Genomic DNA, 27,277 nt, shown 5'->3' with positions numbered 1-27,277 from the left:
TGGCTCATTCTCATGGTAGTCCATTGGTGACCATAGCTATTGCTCATGGCTATCACCTGAACACCCCAGTTTGGGCCAACGGCAAATAGCGCCTTTTACAGATGAAACCATGGCCTGCAATGCATTTTCTCTGCAGGAGAAATGTAGTGTTGTGAAAGGACTGCTTATGTCCTTGGCATGAAGGTTTATTTCCTTTCTGGTTTATTGAAGGGGGGGGTTCCTTTTGGATAAGGATCCTGTCGGAATCCCAAAACTAATTACATCGCTGGTTAGGGAGGAAAGAACAAATTTAGACTTGCCTTCGTGGCCGCTAGTGGATTTTCATTCAACTTATATAAATGAGGCTCTTGGCTGATGCTGGCTAGTAAGTCAGGAGGACACGGCTAGTGAGTTAGGAGGCCACCATATTTATTAGATGGTGGGGCAACAGGACTACTTTTAACAGCGGTTTACATTATGACTGGACATATTCCAGGAACTAAGCAGGCTCTGTGCTTTCAACTGTTTAATGTCTTTTATTACTTTATGGGAATGTTCTTATTATTTGATGAGGAACAGTTGTTTTTGCTCCGTATAGGGCAGATGCTGGCTGTGTTACACAGCCAGCACTCGCCTCTAACGGCAGCTCTGATAGTCTCTTAAAGCACAATTTAAGCAACAGACGGCGACATTTAAGTGTCACAATCCTGGTGAGGCGTCTGTTCTGGCTTCCGTTCTCCCATCCTTTGCTGTAATTCAATCGTGGCGTGCCGATATGTTATCAAGGCAGCCGGGGGACTATTGAATGTTCTGGTCGCCACCTTCTTGGTCATAATCGTACTGACCTGAATAATCATGTTATACCCCTCAATGGACAGTGTAAAATGGAAACACAAAGGCTGAATTATGTTTTTTTCAACATTTTCCCATGCAATAATGAAAAATTGGCTCAGATGGAAAGAGGTTAAGGGGTGGCTGTGCTTTATTAGTTTTTTGACACCGTAGTGGTGTTTTGATCTGTGGGTTTCCATATGGTGCGCCCTTTTTTTCAGACAGAAGAACGTGTTCTAAAGATCCGTAAACGGCACACTCGGAACTCCGGGGGAGTCTGATCAAATATAATAATTTTTGTTTTGTTTTGTTTTTTTTTTGACTATGTTGTTTGCATTGTAAAAATACTTAATTTAATAATCTCATTTCTATTGGAATATCCCTCAAACAGGAGTCCGTCCGGAGATCTTGGGGCTAAAAAGAAGAAGAAAAAGCAAAAGCGAAAAAAGGAAAAGCCAAATTCTGGGGGCACCAAGTCCGACTCTGCGTCCGATTCTCAAGAAATTCGGACACAACAGTCTTCAAAGGTAAGTAGCTCTCGTTAATTCCAATGGTCGGGTACATTTACATGGGGGCATCGATGTTCTCCTCTTGTAATTACACGACCGACCACAAAAGTTTGTAAACTGTTGGGAGAGTTTCTGCTCTCTTTTCAGCTGATTTATGACTTCATCAAAGTTCAGGTCAACTTTCATGTGGTCTTTGATCATAAATAAGCACAGAGGAGTTCACAAAAAAAGATGGATAAAAGGGTTACAAACTCTCCACCAGAAAGTGCTCACTGATTGGTTCACAGTTAGCTTATTATGCAGCCCAATAGGAATGAGTCTTGTCCTTGGCTGTCTTTGAGGAGAAGACATAAGCCCTTTTTATACATTTTTTTTTAATTTAATTTATTTATGTTTATTTTTTGCAACCCCCTATAATTGCGATCCAGTGGATAATTGCACTGGCAGTGTGGCTGCCTCCATTGAACATATGATCTCATGGGGTCTTCCATTAATGTCTCTGCTGTTGAGTTTTCATAGACCAAGAGCAGATCTGCCAGTGATGAATAGCCCCTAAAGGATGTGTTTTCCCCTGTAACAGGGACTTCTATGGATGCCCCAGTAACAGTGGAAGACTGCCAAAAAATAATAACAACAAGAAAAAAACGTAAATGACTTCCAGTGATCTTTTCTGACTTTACTAGGGGGAGGAATCTTAAACCTAATCTAAAAAAATATAAATAACAGAAGATTTCTCTAAAAATGTATTAAAAACGAGAACAAAAAAAGTATTTTGGCATTATAGAAAAGTGGAGGTCTGGCGATTGTTGGATTTTTTTGTTACTTTTTCCTAAGATCTGCTCATGTGATTTTTGACTTGAATGTGAATTTTAGTACAAATGGCATAAATACCTCATCCAGGGCCGCCGTCCTGCCCGGACATTAATCAGAGCATACACTTCCAACTGTAGATGTGGAAGCTTGAAAACTGACTGTCCATGTCATAGAGTGATGGCATATATTTAGGATGATTGCTGGGGGTGCAATTTGTGGGACACCCACCGATCCCTTAGTGATGTGTTCTCTTCTATTATTTGCCCTGCACTTATGCACCCCCCTTCTTCCCCAGTAGTCTCAGCAGTGACACGCACATATACACTCTTTCCCAGTGGTCAAAGCAGGGCTTCCTTTATAGATGCACTTACCCAGAGGCCAAAGCATTGCCTCCCACACAAACATTGTTCACCAGTGTCACTGCAGTGCTTCCCTTACTGACACACTTTCCCAGTGATCACAGCAGTAGCACACACACACACAAGTTCCCCAGTGGTCGTAGCAGTGCTTCCCTCACATACACACTTCCCCAGTGGTCACTGCAGTGCCTCCCTCACATACACACTTCCCCAGTGGTCACTGCAGTGCCTCCCTTACAGACACACTTCCCCAGTGGTCACTGCAGTGCCTCCCTCACAGACACACTTCCCCAGTGGTCACTGCAGTGCCTCCCTTACAGACACACTTCCCCAGTGGTCACTGCAGTGCCTCCCTCACAGACACACTTCCCCAGTGGTCACTGCAGTGCTTCCCTCACATACACACTTCCCCAGTGGTCACTGCAGTGCCTCCCTTACAGACACACTTCCCCAGTGGTCACTGCAGTGCCTCCCTCACAGACACACTTCCCCGGTGGTCACTGCAGTGCCTCCCTCACATACACACTTCCCCAGTGGTCACTGCAGTGCCTCCCTTACAGACACACTTCCCCAGTGGTCACTGCAGTGCCTCCCTCACAGACACACTTCCCCAGTGGTCACTGCAGTGCCTCCCTCACATACACACTTCCCCAGTGGTCACTGCAGTGCCTCCCTTACAGACACACTTCCCCAGTGGTCACTGCAGTGCCTCCCTCACAGACACACTTCCCCAGTGGTCACTGCAGTGCCTCCCTTACAGACACACTTCCCCAGTGGTCACTGCAGTGCCTCCCTCACAGACACACTTCCCCAGTGGTCACTGCAGTGCTTCCCTCACATACACACTTCCCCAGTGGTCACTGCAGTGCCTCCCTTACAGACACACTTCCCCGGTGGTCACTGCAGTGCCTCCCTCACAGACACACTTCCCCAGTGGTCACTGCAGTGCTTCCCTCACATACACACTTCCCCAGTGGTCACTGCAGTGCCTCCCTTACAGACACACTTCCCCAGTGGTCACTGCAGTGCCTCCCTCACAGACACACTTCCCCAGTGGTCACTGCAGTGCTTCCCTCACATACACACTTCCCCAGTGGTCACTGCAGTGCCTCCCTCACAGACACACTTCCCCGGTGGTCACTGCAGTGCCTCCCTCACATACACACTTCCCCGGTGGTCACTGCAGTGCCTCCCTTACAGACACCCTTCCCCAGTGGTCACTGCAGTGCCTCCATCACAGACACACTTCCCCGGTGGTCACTGCAGTGCCTCCCTTACAGTCACACTTCCCCGGTGGTCACAGCAGTGCCGCCCTTACAGACACCCTTCCCCAGTGGTCACTGCAGTGCCTCCATCACAGACACACTTCCCCGGTGGTCACTGCAGTGCCTCCCTTACAGTCACACTTCCCCGGTGGTCACAGCAGTGCCGCCCTTACAGACACCCTTCCCCAGTGGTCACTGCAGTGCCTCCATCACAGACACACTTCCCCGGTGGTCACTGCAGTGCCTCCCTTACAGTCACACTTCCCCGGTGGTCACTGCAGTGCCTCCCTTACAGTCACACTTCCCCGGTGGTCACTGCAGTGCCTCCCTTACAGTCACACTTCCCCGGTGGTCACTGCAGTGCCTCCCTTACAGTCACACTTCCCCGGTGGTCACAGCAGTGCCGCCCTTACAGACACCCTTCCCCAGTGGTCACAGCAGTGCCGCCCTTACAGACACCCTTCCCCAGTGGTCACTGCAGTGCCTCCATCACAGACACACTTCCCCGGTGGTCACTGCAGTGCCTCCCTTACAGTCACACTTCCCCGGTGGTCACAGCAGTGCCGCCCTTACAGACACCCTTCCCCAGTGGTCACAGCAGTGCCTCCATCACAGACACACTTCCCCGGTGGTCACTGCAGTGCCTCCCTTACAGTCACACTTCCCCGGTGGTCACTGCAGTGCCTCCCTTACAGACACACTTCCCCAGTGGTCACAGCAGTGCCTCCCTTACAGACACCCTTCCCCAGTGGTCACTGCAGTGCCTCCCTTACAGACACACTTCCCCGGTGGTCACTGCAGTGCCTCCCTTACAGTCACACTTCCCCGGTGGTCACTGCAGTGCCTCCCTTACAGACACACTTCCCCAGTGGTCACTGCAGTGCCTCCCTCACAGACACACTTCCCCAGTGGTCACTGCAGTGCCTCCCTTACAGACACACTTCCCCAGTGGTCATTGCAGTGCTTCCCTCACATAAACACTTCCCCAGTGGTCACTGCAGTGCCTCCCTTACAGACACACTTCCCCGGTGGTCACAGCAGTGCCTCCCTTACAGACACACTTCCCCAGTGGTCACTGCAGTGCCTCCCTTACAGACTCACTTCCCCAGTGGTCACTGCAGTGCCTCCCTTACAGACACACTTCCCCAGTGGTCACTGCAGTGCCTCCCTTACAGACACACTTCCCCGGTGGTCACTGCAGTGCCTCCCTTACAGACACACTTCCCCGGTGGTCACAGCAGTGCCTCCCTTACAGACAAACTTCGCCGGTGGTCACAGCAGTGCCTCCCTTACAGACACACTTCCCCGGTGGTCACAGCAGTGCCTCCCTTACAGACACTTCCCCGGTGGTCACAGCAGTGCCTCCCTTACAGACACACTTCCCCGGTGGCCACAGCAGTGCCTCCCTTACAGTCACACTTCCCCGGTGGTCACAGCAGTGCCTCCCTTACAGACACCCTTCCCCGGTGGTCACAGCAGTGCCTCCCTTACAGTCACACTTCCCCGGTGGTCACAGCAGTGCCTCCCTTACAGACACCCTTCCCCGGTGGTCACAGCAGTGCCTCCCTTACAGACACACTTCCCCGGTGGTCACAGCAGTGCCTCCCTTACAGGCACACTTCCCCGGTGGTCACAGGAGCGCCTCCCTTACAGGCACACTTCCCCGGTGGTCACAGGAGCGCCTCCCTTACAGGCACACTTCCCCGGTGGTCACAGCAGTGCCTCCCTTACAGACACACTTCCCCGGTGGTCAAAGCAGTGCCTCCCTTACAGACACACTTCCCCGGTGGTCACAGCAGTGCCTCCCTTACAGTCACACTTCCCCGGTGGTCACAGCAGTGCCTCCCTTACAGTCACACTTCCCCGGTGGTCACAGCAGTGCCTCTCTTACAGTCACACTTCCCCGGTGGTCACAGCAGTGCCTCCCTTACAGTCACACTTCCCCGGTGGTCACAGCAGTGCCTCCCTTACAGTCACACTTCCCCGGTGGTCACAGCAGTGCCTCCCTTACAGTCACACTTCCCCGGTGGTCACAGCAGTGCCTCCCTTACAGACACACTTCCCCGGTGGTCACAGCAGTGCCTCCCTTACAGACACACTTTCCCGGTGGTCACAGCAGTGCCTCCCTTACAGACACACTTCCCCGGTGGTCACAGCAGTGCCTCCCTTACAGTCACACTTCCCCGGTGGTCACAGCAGTGCCTCCCTTACAGACACACTTCCCCGGTGGTCACAGCAGTGCCTCCCTTACAGGCACACTTCCCCGGTGGTCACAGCAGTGCCTCCCTTACAGTCACACTTTCCCAGTAGACGTCTTCTGTTCCACAAGTGCCCCCTTACTCTTTATCAGGCGATCACAAGACTCTGCTTGCCCCCAACCTTCACACTAGTGAGAGTGAGGTCCTCCTCTCATCATGATCGCTTACAGAACGAGTGATTGCGCCATCAAGTGCTACCTTATGTCTCAGGTCAGGGCAGTGATGGATCGCAGCTCTCTGACACCTTTTTACCATATAGCAGCATCAATAAACCCCTGCGACTAGAATGTAAGTAAGAAAAGCAGAATATCTAGAGCGATTTTCCACCTGTGCCTCGTGCTAACAGTACAAACAATGCTCCGGGGTGTGAAATAAACAAAACCATCTTTGTATTTATATTTCCTATGCGCCGATCCACTGACAGACACAAATGCGTTGTGTACCTATGCTGTGAATAATTTATTTCCATTGGTTTCTAGCAGCAGCTGCGTTACACGGGGTCACTGGGGACAAGTTGGGTAAACAGATTATTTGTGTAGAGAACACTGGGCCGCGCTCCGTCCAGGCCGGGGTCGAGTATCTGACATTTAGGCATTTGTTAGTATGGGGCATTAATATTTGATATTGTAGCTTTATTGTATTTCAGTGTTTTATGTATATAATTAGCTGATTGTGTCCCCCCAGCAGAGGCCTATGCAGCTCACTGGTGACCACCCTGTATTGGGGGGAGGGTAGACTGCGATATTCCTTTTAGGCAGCCGTGGTCTCCTGTGGATTACTGTAGGCAGAGTATGGTGGTCAGTGAAGGAGGAAGCTGTTATTAAGGGGCATCCACGCTGCTGTATAATGTGCATTAGAGGAATTCAGGGGGCGTATGTAAGTACGGGGCAGCACGGTGGCTCAGTGGTTAGCACTGTAGCCTTGCAGTGTTGGGTTCCTGGGTTCAAATCCCACATCTGCAAGGAGTTTGTATGTTCTCCCCGTGTTTGCGTGGGTTTCCTCCGGGTTCTCTGGTTTCCTCCCACATTCCAAAGACATACTGATAGGGAATTTAGATTGTGAGCCTCATAGGGGACAGTGATGATAATGTCTTTAAAGCGCTGTGGAATTAATGTATAGACCAAAAGACAGTCCGCAAATTGTCAGAATCTAAATTTTACAGTTGAGCAAAAAGATTTATCCTGGTACAGCGGCCATGTAAGTAGTCCATGAGCACCAGACTAGAGCTCTGCAAACATCCTCTTACCTGATGGCACCTTTTCTGATTAGCAGGCCCGGTGTGAAGGCATGCATGTGTTGCATCAGGCTTACTAATCAGAAGAGGCGCTGGGAATGCTGGATGATAGGAAGATGCTTCCAGGGCTTTGGCCAGAAAATGCCTATAGTGTAAATCTTCTAAATCTCTGGGAACAGCAGCTGCATGTAACTGGACTGTACCGCAAAAGTTGCCAGAATGACTCCCATTTCCTTCTCTGACATCACTTCCTGCTTTGCAGTTATTGGCTGAAGCTGCACTTCCAGCTTTGCAGTTATTGGCTGAAGCTGCACTTCCTGCTTTGCAGTTATTGGCTGAAGCTGCACTTCCTGCTTTGCAGTTATTGGCTGAAGCTGCACTTCCTTCTCGGACATCACTTCCTGCTTTGCAGATATTGGCTGAAGCTGCGCTTCCTTCTCGGACATCACTTCCTGCTTTGCAGATATTGGCTGTAGCTGCACTTCCTTCTCTGACATCACTTCCTGCTTTGCAGTTATTGGCTGAAGCTGCACTTCCTTCTCTGACATCACTTCCTGCTTTGCAGATATTGGCTGAAGCTGCACTTCCTTCTCTACATGCACCCTGTACACAATACTGCCTATCTTAAGAACTTCATTAAAGTCACAATAAAGTTAGAAATGAATGGGAAAAAAATTGGCAACTGGTCCCAATCTGCTCCATTTTGGTTAAAGCGTTCATGCGGGTGCTGCTACTTACTACAGATAGATTAGGGGATTGGGGTGGGGAGGTGGGATTCTTGTTACAGAAGGCTTCTTCCCAGTCAGAAACCATTTTTCTAAAGTCTGTGAGAAAGGGTACGTCTCTCGATGAAAAATATCAAATAATTTTTTATTTTTTTTGTTTGCAATTATTTCAAGATGGGACAGGACAGAATCAAAGAAGAGGAGGATATCATGGTGAGTTTTGTTTTTATATATTTTGTTAGTAAGCTAAATAACTCCTCGTATGTCCAATTTTGACAAATTTTTCTGCGGGTTATTACCAATATTCATCACACATGAACAGAATAGGTGATAAATATTTGATCACCAAGGTTCAGCCAGTTCTGAATTTGAGAACACGGTCCAAAAGTCTTCCATGTGAATTGAGTAGTCGTGCACATGTGAGCCGCTGTGCATTCATTGACTGAGTGTTTTGCTTATACATGCGCTCTCTCTCCTATAAGACCCATAGATGTCACCAATTATTTGAATGGGTGTTTAAATGTTTTTAAAACAAACACTTTAATTCCATCCAAAGAATCAGGGGCATCAGCAAAATTTACTGCTGCAACCACTTTCTCCAAATAATAATGATGTCACTAGTTCAAAAGTGACCCGTTTTTGTTCTCATTTCATTCCTGCAGCTCTCCCGGGTTTTCCGTTCTGTGATGATTTATTTATTCCCCCCCACCAAAAAAAATAAATAAATATGGGCCCTTTTATTTAGTGCTAATTTTTATGGCTTTTACCAAGGGAATATTTATCACAGGATCCTCGGGGGCGTGTGTTTAGGCTCCTCTGCATTATTCTGTGAGCGCCGCCCCCTTAGAAAAAAAAATATAAAAATTTGCACTTAATAAAAAGCCCATATCTCTGGAACTGCATAGCATATTTAAAAAAAAAAAACCCCAGAAGTGTCAGGGGAGCAGCCGGAATAAAGTAATAGCAAAAAATAAGCGTCAGGCTCTACGAGTTGAATTGACAGCTCTGAACCCCTCCCGCGATTGCTTACATCATAGTGTCACATCTGTGCCGTACGTAGCAGGTGTACTATTATAGTGAGTATCTGTGTTCATCCGCATTCCCTGTTTTATCCCAGAACCCCGCTATTCCAATGCAAAAGCTCCAGGACATTCAGAGAGCCATGGAGCTACTTTCCGCCTGCCAGGGACCAGCGAAGAACCTTGACGAGGCAAGCAAACGTAAATACCAGTTTTGGGATACACAGCCAGTACCGAAACTTAGTAAGTTGTCACCAGGGGACTCCCTATTCATCCAGTGCTTGTCGTTCTGTGTTTTGCATACATTCACATGTGATAGCAAAGGACCACTATATAGATAAGAGCTATTGGAAAAGAGTACCTGTAGTTGTATAACTTCTCTGGAAATTTTGTCTTCCTTTTTTCATTTGGCATTGGAAATTTGCTTAGTGAGTGCGGGGATTTTGGGACAATCACAAGCGCTTCTCTTTGCATTCTATGGGGCATATTTATCAAGCACAATGTATAAAAAAATCTGGCGTAATTTGCACAGAAAACCTGTTTTTCATTACTTAAACCATATTTATTATGTGCTTTAGACACTTTCTGTACCTTGTCTGACAATGGGCATGGATTACTGAGAAGGTCCGTGGCCAGACATGTAACACTGGTGTAAATATCTGACACAAACATAGTCAACAAGTAGGAACTTGAGTGGAAAAATACTCCAGATTTATCAAAATGCAGGAGCAGCTATGATGAATCTGGCACATTTTAAGACTGGCCAGTCTAAGTTTATGCTGTTTTAAGAATTTGACAGAATTGATAAATATGCTCCTATGTGTCCGGTGGATTCTTGGATTGCTCTTTCCCCAAAAAGTACAATATGTTGTCTGGATTCCATCCTGTATATTGCAAAGAGTAAAATTTGGTTATTACTCTAATACACTACCAAATTACAATTTCGAACACCCTGGTAGGAAATGTTTGGATTTTCTGCCACATTGGAAAATCTACTCCCGTGACTTCAAAATCAGACTACCCTGGTATTGTTTGTGGTCTGTTACCATGGAGATGCCTTGTTCTGGATTCTAACTGTAAACACAAATGTCGTGGTGTTCCTATTTGTTTACACAAGTAGATAAGTTTGAGTTTAGAACATAACGTAAGTTTTGCGGTGGAATTTATATCCTATACTAAAATATACGCCACTGAGAACGTAGGTTGGAGTGAGGATAGAATCGTTTACATTGTGGATCTGCCTATATTGTTCTCTAACTCCCGCACTTCTCATTTTAGACGAAATTGTAACTTGTCACGGTCCGATCGAACCCGACAAGGATAACATACGCCAGGAGCCATATTCTCTGCCTCAGGGTTTCATGTGGGACACGTTAGACCTGAGCAACGCTGAGGTGGTAAGTCACCAACTCCTGGGTCACTGCATTAATTAATGTAGCTGTGCCGCTTTTATCATAGGAGTACAGAGGGGGGTTGTCCAGTACTTAGATATCCTTAGGGTAGGTCATCAATATCAGATAAGTCAGGGTCTTACATAGGATGCCAGATGGCAACTAAAATGGTCTCAAATATATTGTCATGCTCCTAAGTTCTTGGATTTTGGAAGCACAGGAAATTCAACATTTTTGCTGTCTGCAACCATCGATTCCACATTTTCACCATGTATTATGTATAGGAAAGCCAGTTATTCCTTATTATATCCTTGATTCAACATATATATGTCCAGGTTTGGTAGTAACGGTGATCTTTCTCTCGTCGTCTATCCTCCTTGTAGCTGAAAGAACTTTACACTTTGCTGAATGAGAATTACGTAGAAGACGATGACAACATGTTCCGCTTTGACTATTCCCCGGAGTTTTTACAATGGTGAGTAGCCTGGGTTTCTATGAGAATGAGATTGTTCGCTTCTCCTTCACAGATTCATTTGTTTCTCCCTAGAAAATGGGATTGTGTGCAGCGCTGTTTATCCCCTCAATTGGATGGATACCCTAGCAGGTGTCACTGAGGTCTGTTTGGGCACCTCCGGTGTCCATCGTGTCGCGTATCTGTCATACCTTTTTGGCTTTGAAGAGCAGGGTCTATCTGACGTCCCCCTATTTGTAGAATGAAAGGAGGCTGAACATCAAGAAAGTAATTACCCTTTAAATGTAAATGAAAGGACATTAACCCTCTTGACGACATCCATCGTACATCTTTGCGGACCACATGCTTGGATTGGGCTCGAGTGATGCGTTATATAGTCAATATTCTGTCAGCTTCTAAGTCCATAATATAAATTGCATTTTTAATATTGCGTTATAAACTGCATTTTTTTTTTTACTGCTTTTGATCTGTAGGTGTCAATGGCATAATACACAATAACAGTTTGCTCCAATTATTGCATTTTTTGTGCATTTTATAAGCCATTTTTCCCTTTGTTTGCTGTGTTTCTGGTTCAGAGTTGAAGTAACATCTGGGCTTCATAGGAGATGATCAGTTTTATAATATACCGCAATACTCTGTTATTAGAGAAGCGATCGGAGTCTGAATTTCACTTGGGGGACTTCAAAAAAATACACATTTAAAGTTTTGATCACCTGCCATTTTTCTGAAGCATGGATAGCAAAAGAAAGAACATATTTGGAATCTCTGAGTCTATAACTTTTGACACTAATAAAATATCATATTTATTCCTCCTGGTGAAAGCCGAAGTGCAAAAAAAAGATCTAATTTCAGAATCGTTTTGATTTGGTTATTTTGGCTCCCAAAAAAAATGGAATGAGAAGAGATAAGAAAGTTGTGTGAACGCCATTAAAAACCACAGTTCGTGCCAAAAGATAAGCTCTTTGTAGACTGAAAAATAAAGGAGTTATGGCTCACAGATTATGGCGACACAAAACTATAAAGGGAATGTCCGGGACTTTGGGAAAAACAAAGAATGTGCCTGTGAAGATCTGAGGTTGTGGGTTGTAATAATCATGTAAGCAGTTTAACAATGTAACAATTTTTTATTCATTACGTCAGTGGTTTTACAGCAACCCTGGGTAGGTGTCCAAAATACCACTGCCCCCATGCTAGGCGATACCCACTGTCTCCCAGCTTTTGGTTGGCCCACAGCTTTTTTTTTTTTTTTTTTTTTTTTATCTCCCACCAGTATCGACTTTAGTCATAGTCCATTCTCCTCCAGACGAGGGATACAATGACCATGGCACATGTATCCAGCTCCAGTCGGCATCACCAGTCCTCAGGACTCAGGATAGTTCCTCAAATCCAGTTGACAGATGCAACGACCGTAGCACATGTGTCCAGTTCCAGACAGCAGCAACATGTTGTATGGTCCCAGCAAGTACACAAAATGGTGCAAATTACAAGAGTCGCACCCTTCCGCTGGCTCTCCGGGAATTAGAACCTCTGTGACTTCAGGGCATCCAGGGCCAACTACCTCAACCAGTAGCAACCCAATGTTGGCAAGCACCCACAGAGAGGGGGTAGTGGTAAGCTTAGGAAGCTGACCTAGCACAGTGAGGTATATCGCCAGGTTACCTATGTGTTCCAAGCTGGGTTCTCCAAACGTCTTTGTGGGTTTAGTGATTGGCAGATCTGTATTCCACCAGATGGAACCATGGTTCCCTTTGGCTGTTTTTGAAGAGACACTCTGCAGAGAGAGCCAACGACTTTATACCCACATAGCCCATTCAGAGCATTCTTCCACAGGATTGGTGCCGGTGGAAGCTGTGTCCATTAGTAAACTGTAGGTGGCTGATGTAATACGAAATCAGTAGGTATTCACAAGAGTCAACTTACAGGCTCAAATGAATCACTGGCTCAATTGAGGCCTCTAAGACACTAACAAGGGTAATGGAATAATTGTTTTACCTGATTACCAATCTTGTGTTTGGCCTTATGTATACATAAGATCCAGCCTGCACGTCTTCCTCTGCTTACTGTCACTGAATGGAAACATCAATTCCTAAGGCTGAACACTTTCCAGGAGAGATTTGTGCACTTTAAACTGACGAGCTGAAAATCTCTAATAAAGCACAATAGAATTGACGCAAGCGGTGCTCTTTGCTGGAAAAAGTCTGCATCGTGTAGAGTCATGGACTCCGCTCTACATCTATTGGTTCAGTAGTCTTTAGTCCGTGGCCAGCTCCTCACAGTGCCTAAGCACTAGCAGGCAGGTAATTGTTACTCACCTGTCTGTTGTGCAGTGCACCGTTCTTCCCCTGCACAGAGAGGTCACAGATCGCTCTTGCCAACGATTCAGCTGCCTCTGCTGACGTCCTGTCGATAGAGCACCGGATTCTTCTCCACTCTGTCGACAAGGCTGGACTTGCAGTGTAATTCGGACTGACAGCCGGATTCCTGCTGCCAAACTGGGTGAGCCGGCTTTCAATCAGAATGATGTCTGAAGTCACGCCCCGTTGACAGAGCAGGGAGGAAAAGAAGCCACCCCTCTGTCGATGTGACATCAGCAGAGGCAGCTGAATCACCGGCAAGAGCGGTCAGTGACCTCTGTGTGCCAGGGAAGAACGGCGTTGTGCTCAACAGGTAGGTAAGTAGCAACTACCTGTGTGCTTGTGCTTAGGCACATTTTTTGTTTTTCTCAAAGTCCCGGGTATCTGTTACCTTGTTAAGCGCACTGACCCTTAGCATAAACTAAGCACAAAAATACAGATAATACAGAACGGAGCCAAATGACTTCTAATTGGATCAGTTATTTCAAATAGCTGAGCCGGCTCCGCACACAGTGGGTGTCGATGTTGTTATACAGCCAGCACCTGCCTCTCACAGCAGCGATCAGATCTTGCCCTGATCCCTGCTGATTAACCATTTTGATGCCTGTTTTAATCTGTGTGTAATCTATGGAGACTGAAAGATGATATAGGGTAATACCTGTGTATTACAGGGCGCTGCGTCCTCCAGGCTGGCTGTCTCAGTGGCATTGCGGTGTCAGAGTGTCTTCCAACAAGAAATTAGTCGGTTTTATAAGTGCTGTTCCAGCGACTATCCGTATTTATGACAAGTAAGTGTTGGTGTTCTTATAGTAATCTGCTCGTCTGTAATGCTTGATAAAACAAGTCTCGCGTAGACCCACAGTGCAGATGAGCTGACGGTTCTCCAAGACACCGTGGCTTTTTCACCTCCTGAGAAGCAATGATTCTGGTTTATGTACTGAAGTGTACTTTCCCCATGTGAATCACATTGAGGATACGTCCAAGGCAGCACTCTCTAGTGTCAGAGCCTTTAGTGGGGTCATGGGGGGACGCTGATAACCGCTGGTGTAGATGATGTAGACGATCTTTCTGCTTGTTTCTTGCAGTGAAAAAAAGATGGTAGAAATCAATTTCCTCTGTGTCCATAAAAAGCTGCGATCAAAGCGCGTGGCTCCAGTCCTCATCCGAGAGATAACCCGGAGAGTGAACCTGGAGGGTATATTCCAAGCCGTTTACACAGCAGGGGTTGTGCTACCAAAGCCGGTGTCGACATGCAGGTACAGTATGTATTGCTTATGTGATTTCTGCCTGTACTGTGTATGCAGGTATATATTATCTCCTGATGCCATGCTTCATGTCACCAATACTTGGCATTAAAGGAGTATTCTTATCTCCAAGATCTTATCCCAATATGTAGTTGGTGTAATAATAATATTAGCAAATACCTCAAATTAGAAATTTGGTATAGTTCTTCTGATTCGCAGTGCTGTTTACCCCATGTGCAGGGCATTGCAGTAGCTTAGGTATCCATGTTTACAACCAGTAACAACTAACTCACTATATTAGCAGTTGTAACCATGTATATTGAAGCTACTGCACTGCCCTGCACATGGGGTAAGCGACAGAAATGTAGTATAGTTCACTGGTTAGTTATGTCGCTTACCCTATGTGCAGGGCATTGCAGTAGCTTGGGTATCCATAGTTATGACCAGTAACAACTATCTCCCTATATGAGCGGTTGTAACCATGGATATTCAAGCTACTGCACCGCCCTGCACATGGGATAACCGACATAGAAATTTAGTAACTGATTAGCTATGTCACTTACCCTGTGTGCAGGGCATTGCAGTAGCTTAAATATCCATGTTTACAAATGCACATATAGTGAGTTAGTTAGTTGTCGTAACCATAAATACCTAAGCTACTGCAATGCCCTGACATGGCGTAATCAACATGGTGAATCAGAAGAAATACTGTATATTACATTTCTAATTGACTCCCCCGGAAAAAAGGCACTGAGCCAAAACGCGCGTTGGGGCCGCTGGCACCGCAACTCCCAGGTAACATGAGGCATTGATTCATTTGCTTTTTGCATCCATTTGCTCAGCACTTTTTCTAACTCTGCGTACAGCTCTGTTAGTCTATTTCTACCCTTGTATAACTCTGTGTACTTACGCACTTAACATTTAAACTATGTCCATGGGTATATCTATTTGCACAAAGCACATGCCCTTTAGAGCAGCTCACATTTTGTTTCCCTTGCCTTGGTGTATGCCTGTGTTAGGTAGGTGTGGTTTGTGGCTTACCATTGTTATTATTCCATCACCTGACGCTATCAACGTTTTAAAAAAAATATTTTTCTCCAATAAAACTTTATATATTTTTAGCAATTGGTTCCTTTGGTGCTATTTCCTTCTGATATGATTTCTCCAATTTTGCACAGAACCGGCCTTACTTATACTCACTGTGGGTGTGTGCCTTGCATATAGGATTTACATTTCTAATTGGAAGTATCTCCTAATATTATTATTAATTATTATTACACCTACTACATTTTAGGATGGTCTTTTGGAGAAGGAAATACCCCTTTATTACTCTGTGAATTTAATGGGCGAAGTCCTTCACTAGTGAGCATATTGTGTGTGTATTATAAAGAATTGCTGCACGCCGAAAAAAAAAAAAATAAAATGATGCAATTAGTGCCTAAAAAGTTGTATCGACCCCAACAAACTTTTAACAGATTTTTATTTTAAGGCTATGTGCCCACGTAGCGATTTTTTAAGCGTTTTTGCCGTGATTTTCGGCGCAAAAACGTTTAAAAATCGTGTACAGAACGCCCCCCATGCATTCCTATGGCATTCCGCACATGCTGTGCTAATGCTGCGCTGTTTTCCGCGGCGGAATCGCATCGCGGAAAAAATCGCAGCATGCTCATTCTTTTGTGCGGAATCGCAAAGAATTGCCGCGATTCCGCACCCATAGGAATGCATGAGAATCGCTTACTTCCCGCATGTGGCTATGTTGGAAGCGTCTCATGTGCGGTTGGTACCCACGTTGTGGAGGAGAGGAGACTGTCCTCCAGGCCCTGGGTACCGTACCCCTGTAAAAAAAAAAGAATAAAAAATAAAATCGGGGTATATTTACCTTCCGACGTCCCGCGCTGCATTCCCGGCCTAAGCGTTCCCAGTAATGCCTTGCGGCAAGGTCCAGTGATGACGTAGTCTCGCGTGACTCTAGCGGTCATCACAGGTCTCGCAAGGCATTACTGGGAATGCTGAGGCCCGGGATGGCAGCGCGGGACGCCGGAAGGTAAATATACCCGGATTTTTTTATTTTTTTTAGCATTTTAACATCCTATCTTTTACTATTGACGCTGCATAGGCGGCCTCAATAGTAAAAACCTGGTCACACTTGTCAAACACTATGTTTGACGATTGTGACCAACTTGTCAATCACTTTCCAAGCGATGCTTCAAATCGCTTGGAAAGTGCTTGAATATCGCACCCGAAAATCGTGGCAAAATCGCGATCATAATCGCGGTGAAATCGCGCGGGAAAAAAACACGCGATTTCTGGGAAGGAGTCCGGTTTTTAGTGAGCGTTTTAACACGCACCGTGGGCACATAGCCTAAGGGTTTCTACCTGTAATGTCATAAACAGAAATCAGTATCACGAGCGAATATAAGAAACTTTGTATTTTATCTTAACAGAGAAATACGCTGCTTTCTCTATTTCTTATCCTCCTCCCCACCTCCTTAACTCACCATCCATTCAAAAAAAACTGATGAAATCCATATTGCTCAAGACATAATGGGCTGCCAGCTCACCGAGGAATCAAATTATAGCTATAGAATGACAGAGAAGGACAAGGGGACCACAGTGAGTGAGAGGAGCAGAAAGTTGGTGCTGAATTCACATATACACTGCTCACTACTAGTATACAATGTCCTCTATGCTGCTGCTTTTAGACGTGTGCTACATAGTCAGGAAAGGAAGAATTCCTCATGTCTGTGTGTGCTGTATATGGGAGACATCATAGCAGCTAGTCTCCTTGCCCTAGCTTAGAGAAAACTGAAAAATGCACACGCAAGACGGCTTAGGCTAAGTGCACACGTACCGGAACTCTCGCGGAAATTACCGCGAGAATTCCGGAATTCCAGTCCACGGGAAAATCGCATTTTAAATTCCTGCGATTTTCCCGCGGAAAAAGTAGCATTTTGCAAGCGTAATTAGCTTGCAAAATGCTAGCGTTTTCCAAGCGTTCTGTGGCATCACTTGGAGAACTGATTGACAGGTTGGTCACACTCGTCAAACATAGTGTTTGACGAGTGTGACCAACTTTTTACTACTGAGGCTACCTATGCGGCATCAGTAGTAAAAGATAGAATGTAAAAAAAAAAAATAAAAAACGGTGTTATTCTCACCCTCCGACGTCCCGCGCATCCGTTCCCAGTAATCCTTTGCGAAAATGCCCGCGATGACGTCAGTTCTCGCGGGATCGCGACGTCTCGCGGTAATTCGCGATGACCGCGAGACTTCGCAATCCCGCGAGAACGGACGTCATCGCGAGCATTTTCGCAAAGGACTACTGGGACCGGAGCGTGAAGAGAAGCGGGAAGGCTGCGCGGGACGTCGGAGGGTGAGAATAACAATATTTTTTATTTTAAATTCTATTTTTTACAGGGATATGGTACCCAAAGCCCGGAGGACAGTCTCCTCTCCTCCGGACCGTGGGTACCATCCACCATTGTTCTGCTTACTTTCCACATGGTGTGCACAGCCACATGCGGGAAATAAGCGGAACAATGCATTCCTATGGGTGCGGGATCGCCGCGATTCCGCAAATTAATGAGCATGCTGCGGTTTTTACCGCGAAGCGATTCCGCCGCGGTAAAAACCGCAGCATTAGCACAGCATTGTGGAATCCCATAGGAATGCATGGGATGCTTATTTTTCGCGTTTTCGCGGCAAAATCGCGCGGTTAAAACCGCCGCGGAAACGCGAAAAAAATGCAACGTGTGAACTCAGCCTTATTCTGAAAATTCACCTGAAATTGCAGGTGCGCTTTAAAAGTGTTTGGTCTTTTTTTTTTCGTTTTTGTTTTTTTGCTTAGGCCATCGGTGTTAGATTGGGGATCCGAATCTCTCTCTGTTTAAAGATCCCAGCGCCCCTAAAGTTCCAGATAAAGCCTTTAATAATAGTAATAATGTTAAGACTATTTCTAAGGCTGTGTTCACACACAGCATTTTTTTAGCGGTTTTTACCGCGGTTTTCACTATAAAACCGCTAAAAATAAGTTGCACAGTCATTTCTATGCATTTTGCACTTTATGTGCACATTGATGCGTTTTTTACCGCGAAAAAAACGCATCGCGTTAAAAAACGCAGCATGCTCACTAATTTTGCGGATTTTTCCGCGGTTTTGGCTTCTCCCATGCGTTTAGAAACCGCTGCGGTAAAAAACGCATCAAAACGCATCAAAACCGCGCAAAAAACCCGCAAAAACTGCCGCGGAAAAATAGGTGTGGTTTCTGGGAAGGGATTCAGGTTTTTGTGCAGAAATTTTCTGCAACGTGTGCACTTAGCCTAAGTTTCAGAGCTTTTCCGGACAGTATAAGGGTTTATATATACTTGTGTCTGTATTATAGTCTCAAGCTGCATTCACTCTAAAGACTTAAAAGGTGAAAATCAGCACCTAATTTTGTGGGCACAAAGTTTTCTTTGGTGGCCAGTATTTTGGAAAGTGTTATTTTTTTATTTACATTCGGCACTATATAATAATCGGACATTATAGGCGCTAACCTGTTTGGGAAATCTCTAAAAACAAGCCAATAACAGCCAACAGAATTGTGAACTGTCCATAAATTAAGTTATGTGTAATTAATGAGTATCGTTTCTCCTTGCGGACATTGACTTGCTAAGCATGCCAAGATTTCGTCATGCTTAGCATGTCAATCTCCGAAAGGAGAAACGATACTTCTTGGATATCGGTCAGACGCCTCTCACACAACCAAACAGATCTCACACTTTGCACTGACGACGGGCAGAACCCCGAAACACCGTGTCTGCAAACTGAGATTCTGGTTTGGCTTTAATCCCAAGTCATGTGACAAGGCTCGTTAAAGGGTCGACATTGACTTGTAGGATTGCTACTTCCAATAGGTGGCACTAGAGTTCTAGTCCTCTTCCTCTCTGAAGAGACAATTTGCATGTAATTAATGAGAAATGACACAGGGAAAAGTATTGCACATGAAGGAAGAGAGAAGTGCAAAAAGCCATGGAAAGTCCTGACACCAGCTGAAATCTGTCAGTAAGTAGAAAGCAATCCTGACTGTTAGTGACATAATATCAGCTGGTTGAACTGATGGCCTATAAAATGTGTAAAGTGCCACACAAGAAACATCTGATGATGGGTATCGCCAGTGTGGTGTCTAAAGACCTTCACAACCTTATTGTTGCAAAAATTACTGATGGCAGTGGTTACAGAAGAATTTCAAATGTACTGAATGTTCCAATGAGCACTGTTGGGGCCATAATTCAGGAGTGGAAAGAACATCATTCACCATAAACTGGCCACAACTTCCAGGTGCTCCCCGCAAGATTTCAGACAGAGAAGTGAAAAGAATTATCAGAAGAGCCAAGGATCACCTGTGGAGAGCTACAGGAAGACTTGGAATCAGCAGGTACAATTGGTTCAAAGTGCTCACTGGTAAGTGCCAGAAAAATACCCTTCCTATAAGGGTATGTGCACACGTTGCAGATTTGTGTGCAGAATTTTCTGCACAAAAAATGCGTCTCCTGGCAGAAAACGCAGCTGCAGATTTCACAAACCTCAGTGCGTTTTTTATGCTTTTTTAATGCGGTTTTTCATTGCGGTTTCCCACCTGTGGATTTCTAGAATGGATCAGGTGGAAAACTGCAGCAAAAGCGCACAAAAGAAGTGGAAAAAAAAGCAGCATGTGCACAGCGGATTTTGTTTCACATAGGCTTTAATGCTACTGTACATCACATGCAGTTCTGCTGCGTATACGCAGCAGAGACGCACCGTGTGCACATAGCCTAAAATATAAATTTTAATTGATATACATTAAAAAATACCCCATTTAAATTAAAATTGAATTATTCTATGTATATTGTTAAAGACAGTCAGTCCAAATACGATCAAGAATGAAGACAATCCAACCCTATGGAGATAAACCCCAAAAAGTACATATTTTAGTTGCAGGAAAAGGGAAAAAATCCAAAATGACGGGCAGCATTATCCCTAGGCTGATAAAAATCTGCCGTCTATCAGGATAATGAAGATGATTGAGTGTGGACATTTCAGTAAGACAATGATCCCAATCACACAGCCAAGGAGACTCTCCACTGGTTTCACAGAAAGAAAACAAAGCTGCTAGAATGACCAAGCCGATCACCTGTCCTGAGTCCAATAGAAATTGTATGGAAGGAACTAAAGCTCCGAGGTCATAGAAGGAGGTCACGGGATCTTCAGGATGTGAAGAAGTGTTTGTGTGGAAGAATGGGCCAAAATCACACCTGAGCAATGCCTGCGACTAGTTTCTCCATACAAGGAGGTGTCTTGAAACTTCTTCACCAACAAAGGCTTTTGTAAGAAATATTAATTACATTTCCGTAAGTGTGTTCAATACTTTTTCCCTGTGTAATTTCTCTTTAATTACACACAGCTTAATTTCTGAACATCTATGGATGATTTCTTTGCCTGTGTGGATCGAATGGGTTGTTACAGACACCCGGTGAGAATTTCATGTCAATGCTAGCAACTTTAGAAGTAGATTTACTAAGAGAACTGGTGATGCGTTCAGTACTTATTTCTCCCGCTGTACGTATAAACATTTTTATTTGTCTCTTCACGTTCCATTTTTACCTTTTATTTTGCCCAGTTTCTGTGCATTTTGAGATTTTTTTTGTTTTTTTGGAGAAGCGCCTTTCCTTGTAAAGCCACAAGTGCGAACGCAATACTCCATCTAAAAAAAAATGATTCCTTAATTCTAAAGGGACGCTCTGCAAATATTATGTGCAGCTGGCGGAGGCGAGCCTGTAAAGAGTGGAAGCCTTTCCTGTGTGCTGATTATTGCTTGTTTGCACATTCATGGGAACCTATCACAGAAAGCAGCAGTGATGGCAAAACACTCATACAAAGGACCTTTATAAGGTGGAGGGAAAAAAAAAAACCTTGTGTGCTGCCGGATTTCTTTTTATATACTGTCCATGCTGCGAGCAGACATCTCCTGCGTTACATACAGTTGTGGCCAAAAGTATTGACACCCCTGCAATTCCGTCAGATAATACTCAGTTTCTTCCTGAAAATGATTGCAAACACAAATTCTTTGGTATTATTATCTTCATTTAATTTGCCTTAAATGAAAAAACACAAAAGAGAATTGTCCTAAAGCCAAATTGGATATAATTCCACACCAAACATAAAAAAGAGGGTGGACAAAAGTATTGGCACTGTTCGAAAAATCATGTGATGCTTCTCTAATTTGTGTAATTAACAGCACCTGTAACTTACCTGTGGCACCTAACAGGTGTTGGCAATAACTAAATCACACTTGCAGCCAGTTGACATGGATTAAAGTTGACTCAACCTCTGTCCTGTGTCCTTGTGTGCACCACATTGAGCATGGAGAAAAGAAAGAAGACCAAAGAACTGTCTGAGGACTTGAGAAACCAAATTGTGAGGAAGAATGAGCAATCTCAAGGCTACAAGTCCATCTCCAAAGACCTGAATGTTCCTGTGTCTACCGTGCGCAGTGTCATCAAGAAGTTTAAAGCCCATGGCACTGTGGCTAACCTCCCTAGATGTGGACGGAAATGAAAAATTGACAAGAGATTTCAACGCAAGATTGTGCTGATGTTGGATAAAGAACCTCGACTAACATCCAAACAAGTTCAAGCTGCCCTGCAGTCCGAGGGTACAACAGTGTCAACCCGTACTATCCGTCGGCGTCTGAATGAAAAGGGACTGTATGGTAGGAGACCCAGGAAGACCCCACTTCTTACCCCGAGACATAAAAAAGCCAGGCTAGAGTTTGCCAAAACTTACCTGAAAAGGCGTAAAACGTTTTGGAAGAATGTTCTCTGGTCAGATGAGACAAAAGTAGAGCTTTCTGGGCAAAGGCATCAACACAGAGTTTACAGGAGAAAAAAAGAGGCATTCAAAGAAAAAAACACGGTCCCTACAGTCAAACATGGCAGAGGTTCCCTGATGTTTTGGGGTTGCTTTGCTGCCTCTGGCACTGGACTGCTTGACAGTGTGCATGGCATTATGAAGTCTGAAGACTACCAACAAATTTTGCAGCATAATGTAGTGCCCAGTGTGAGAAAGCTGGGTCTCCCTCAGAGGTCATGGGTCTTCCAGCAGGACAATGACCCAAAACACACTTCAAAAAGCACTAGAAAATGGTTTGAGAGAAAGCACTGGAGACTTCTAAGGTGGCCAGCAATGAGTCCAGACCTGAATCCCATAGAACACCTGTGGAGAGATCTAAAAATGGCAGTTTGGAGAAGGCACCCTTCAAATATCAGGGACCTGGAGCAGTTTGCCAAAGAAGAATGGTCTAAAATTCCAGCAGAGCATTGTAAGAAACTCATTGATGGTTACCGGAAGCGGCTGGTCGCAGTTATTTTGGCTAAAGGTTGTGCAACCAAGTATTAGGCTGAGGGTGCCAATACTTTTGTCTGGCCCTTTTTTGGAGTTTTGTGTGAAATGATCAATGTTTTGCTTTTTGCTTCATTCTCTTTTGTGTATTTTCATTTAAGACAAATTAAATGAAGATAATAATACCAAAGAATTTGTGTTTGCAATCATTTTCAGGAAGAAAATGCGTATTATCTGACAGAATTGCAGGGGTGTCAATACTTTTGGCCACAACTGTATCAGGCCATGATTGCCTGTGAAGAATGGGCCTAGACTCCCGGGCTACATCCGGCACGGTCCGAGCGCTGCGTCTGTTATTCAGCATGGATTTGTTTTTACCAGCTCAGTAGATCACATTTTCAATAAATCTCGTCCATACATTTATATATTCTGGGTATAACTTGGCCTACAGTGCAGATTTTCACATCTGCAGCAGGTCAATCGTTTCTATGGATTTCACACGATACAAGGGAAAGGTTGAAATTTGCACCAAATCCGCAGCAAAATCTGCCGGTATCCCACATGGATTTTGCTGCAGATGTGCAGCCGTAACTATGGAAGAGCCTCACAAATTACATCATACCTAGTAGGCCCGCCGCCTCATTTTTGGGTACACCCATGCGAGACCTAACCCATCAAAAAATTTAGTAAACTGCACAGATTTTGCTGCAATTACCACTGCAAAAATTCCATGGTTTTATCGCAGATTTCACCCCTTTTGTATCAAGGGATATGCAAATGATAATTTGACAGGTCCTGCAGCGATGACGTCATGTACATCATTCACTTGACCTTCACAATCCCTCCCTGCCACATGAGACATCTGCAGGAAGTGATTGGCTGCAGTGGTCCCCTGAATGATGGATGTGGCAGTAGTGGTGGAACATGGCTTTGCAGAGTTTAGCATTTCCTCTAAGCTGGGTTGGGTAGTTATATTAAGATACTGTTTTGTTTTTTTTTATAGGCTGTACAGTACACTGCCTCTGTTTACAGCACAGACTTGTCGTAGGTCCCAGCAGGAGGCATAAGCAGATAATATATGGTGGTCAGATAGGAGATTAATTGGCGTTCTATGAGATCGGTCACCGTTAATCCCTATTTCTAGATTCTTTGGTGTTTTAGTTGCCTCATTATTTGGATGAAGAGACGCGTCCCCGCTCCCCCGCCGGGGTCTTTATTCCTCGTAAGATCCAATTCTCTGCCATTTCTGTTTTTCACTGTTGGCCTTTGTGTGGTTCACAATTAACCCTTGGGCCTCGGCTCAGTATACAGAATGCCGTATGCTACAGAGGGGGGGGGTGTCACGGTTTGGCAACGGGAGATGTTTCTAAAAGTAGATTTCAGACGAGAAGGAAAACTTTGTATGCGGAAGTCATCCCGATATACAAAGAACCTGTTTTACCAAGAGTGTGCCTGAAATGAGAATCTAGGGCTTGTGCCGCCCGCCTCGGCGTCTCCGCAGGTTAACCTCCTCTTTGCTGGTACAGGGGAGCGATAATCATATGGTTTGTTTTTCTTTATTTTTTTCCTGCAGGTACTGGCATCGCTCCTTGAACCCTAGAAAACTGGTAGAGGTGAAGTTCTCTCACCTTAGTCGGAATATGACGTTACAGAGGACGATGAAGTTGTACAGACTGCCAGATGTAAGTAGCCACAGCTTGTTGTACGTCTACGGGTAACGACCCTGAAGACAATTTTGGATCAATTTTCAGGTGCTTAGCCCCTTCCCAACATAGGACACACCGATCTGACCAATGTTGGTGCTCTTATATGGACCAGGCAATGGAGCTGAGCCTGCACCGATCACGGCGGGTGTTGGCTGTGTCATACACAGCCTTAACAGCAGGGACCAGAGCTCGATCTGATCCCTGCTGTGTAACCGCTGAGTCTCCAAGTTAAGCTTCTTAGATGAGCATAAGTCCGAATTTAGCTTATCGGAGGGCGGTGGAGTGGGGTTGCCACTGCGGGCGCCGGGCAGGGAGGAAGGAGCCACTGATCTCCCGGCGGTGGGCTTCAAGAAAATGTCGGCAGTGCAGACAGGAGCAGAGTCTCCGCTCTGTACATTGCTTTCCCGGCGGTGGGCTGTGGGAAAATTGCCGCCTCTGGCAGCGTATGCACAGATTGAGATCTCTGCTTGTGATTGAGCCGAGATCTAAATCCGTGAGTGCGCCGTTTTCCTGAAGCCCCTCCCCCGGGAGAGCAATTTGCAGAGCGGAGACTCTGCTCCTGTCTGCATTGCCAACATTTTCTTGAAGCTCAACACCTTGACCTCTCCCCCTTCCGGCTTAGGATCACCCCGCTCCTGCTGCCCCATTGGTAAACTGCATTCAGACTATAAGACACACTCCCATTATCCTCCCAAATTCTGTGGGCAAAAAAGTGCGTCTCGAAGTCTGCAAAATTAATTACCGTCGCAATCCTAAAATTCTGATCTATAAAAATAAAATAAATTGGAGAACCTCAAAATGCCAGAATTGCCAGGGTTTTCTTGGCTCACGCACCTACCGGAAAAAAAAAAAGAATGCTAAAATAAAATCTAATCATTGTGCCCCAAAATGGTATCAATAAAAATGTGCCAGCTCGCCACACAGCTCCTTTGATGGAAAAATAAAGATATAGATATAGTTTTTCAAGCTTGGTATCGCTGTAATTGTGCTGTACTGGAGGAGAATCAGTTCAGCTGATCGTCTTTACCGCAAAATGAATGAAAGCTTTAAAAACAATTTAAAAAAAAAAAAAAATTGTAGAATTGTCATTTTTTTCTTTTTAGCACGTGACATGCTAAAAAGAAAAAAATGACAATTCTACAATTTTTTTTTGCGTGACGCAAACTTTTTTTGCGTGACGCAACTTAAAAAGAAAAAAAACTTCAGTACATTACATGGTAAATGGATGGTGTCATTTCAAAATACACCTCTCCGCACAAAAAAATAAACGTCATATGGCTATTTTTACTGAAAAAAAATAAAAGTTATGGCTCTTGGAAGAAAAGGACAAACAAGAAAAAGAAAGGACAAAAATGTAAAATCACCCAATAATGAAGTGGTTAAAGCCGTTATTCCTATCTTACAAAGTGTCGGCTTATTGCTAGGCTATACCATCACTGTATAGTCCGTGGACGTCAGACCACCACAGACCCAAAGAATAAACGTGAGGCTGTGGTGGTGCGTCCCCTTCGCTGTCTTTCCCCTTTATTGGGTTTGCTGGGGTTTTTTTGGTACATTTCTTTCGCCTTCCTGTAGTTCATCACCCTGTACAGTTCTAGACAGATAGGTTATGACTTATTAAGGCTGGGCAAACAGGGTGATCCATTTCTTGCTGCAATTGAAACCATTTAGCACATTGTTGTAAGTTAGGTTTATTGTCTAAATTTACAAACTTTCTGCTATTTATTTATTGTTCTGTAAATCGATCAGCACAACTATTGTAACAAGTGGTTTGCCCAAATTCAGAATAAAATTTGACTTTTACTGACTACTCCAGTCTCAGAATGATTCACCCTTTAAGCATCTTTAGTACTTATTAGAGCCCCTCTGGCTGTTATAACCTGCTGCACAAATGATGCTTGGCCAGACACCAGCTTCTGGCACCATTCCTGAGGAACTTGGCCCATTCCTCATGGGTGTTGTCCTCCAGGTCACTAATTATTGTTGGGTTTTCATGCTGGCACCGCCTTCTTCAGATACTATTAAAGATTTCTAGTCAGACAACTGTGACGGCCACTCCAGAATCTTCCAGGACTTGTGAAACCAAGTCTTGGTGGTCTGTGATATATGCTATGGTTCATTGTCCTGTTAAGATGGAAGGCCAAATGACATCCAAACAGCTTTTTTCACAGAGGACTTGATGTTTTCTCTTTAGGATTTCCTGATCCTTCATTGAATTCCTGTTGCCCTCCACACACTGCAGGTGTCCAATGTCAAAGGGAGTGAAGAAGCCCCAGAGCATCAGCGAGCCCCCTCCATAGTTCACTGTATGCATCACCCAGCCACCGCCATATTTCACCGTAGACATCACTGATTTACCACCATGCTTAAACAGCGTGCATCACTGAGTCATTGCTATGATTCATTGTAAGCAGTGCCGAGCCACCACCATGCTTCACTGTAGGCATCACTGAACAACCGTTATGCCGCACTGTAGGCATCACTGAGCTGCTTCTATGATTCACTGTTGGCATAACTAAGCCAACCACCGTGCTTCATTGAAGAGATCACTAAACCACCACCATACTTCACTATACAAAAGGTGTTTTCAGCATTTTCTTCAAACTTCCTCCTCCAGACAGATTGCTGATCCATAGGCCTGAAAAGTTCCATTTATGTTTCTTCGTTCTACAGAACAGAATTCCAGAACGTTTTTGTTTTATTTTATAGTATTAAGAACATTGAAGACAACATTTCTTGCATTTTTGTGTCAGTAGAGGT

The 27,277-nt window shown here is 44.9% G+C and overlaps 1 protein-coding gene across 1 annotated transcript in view; it reads left to right on the top strand.

The window, feature by feature from the left end:
• Positions 1–27,277, top strand: part of NMT2 (N-myristoyltransferase 2) — a 69,493-nt gene that overhangs the window by 36,516 nt on the left and 5,700 nt on the right. Inside the window, exons 2-9 of the mRNA XM_073581925.1 lie at positions 1,202–1,337; positions 8,148–8,186; positions 9,091–9,235; positions 10,271–10,389; positions 10,767–10,858; positions 13,881–13,997; positions 14,295–14,465; positions 24,385–24,493. Of these exons, the coding sequence (XP_073438026.1) occupies positions 1,202–1,337; positions 8,148–8,186; positions 9,091–9,235; positions 10,271–10,389; positions 10,767–10,858; positions 13,881–13,997; positions 14,295–14,465; positions 24,385–24,493 (928 nt within the window). The remainder of the gene's footprint in view (positions 1–1,201; positions 1,338–8,147; positions 8,187–9,090; positions 9,236–10,270; positions 10,390–10,766; positions 10,859–13,880; positions 13,998–14,294; positions 14,466–24,384; positions 24,494–27,277) is intronic.

Source organism: Dendrobates tinctorius, unplaced genomic scaffold (assembly GCF_039654945.1).
Source record: "Dendrobates tinctorius isolate UK_male_01 unplaced genomic scaffold, ASM3965494v1 ptg000070l, whole genome shotgun sequence".
NCBI classification, from domain to species: Eukaryota; Metazoa; Chordata; class Amphibia; order Anura; family Dendrobatidae; genus Dendrobates; species Dendrobates tinctorius.
The sequence above is the reverse complement of the archived record's forward strand: the minus strand, read 5'-3'. Positions and strand labels throughout refer to the sequence as shown.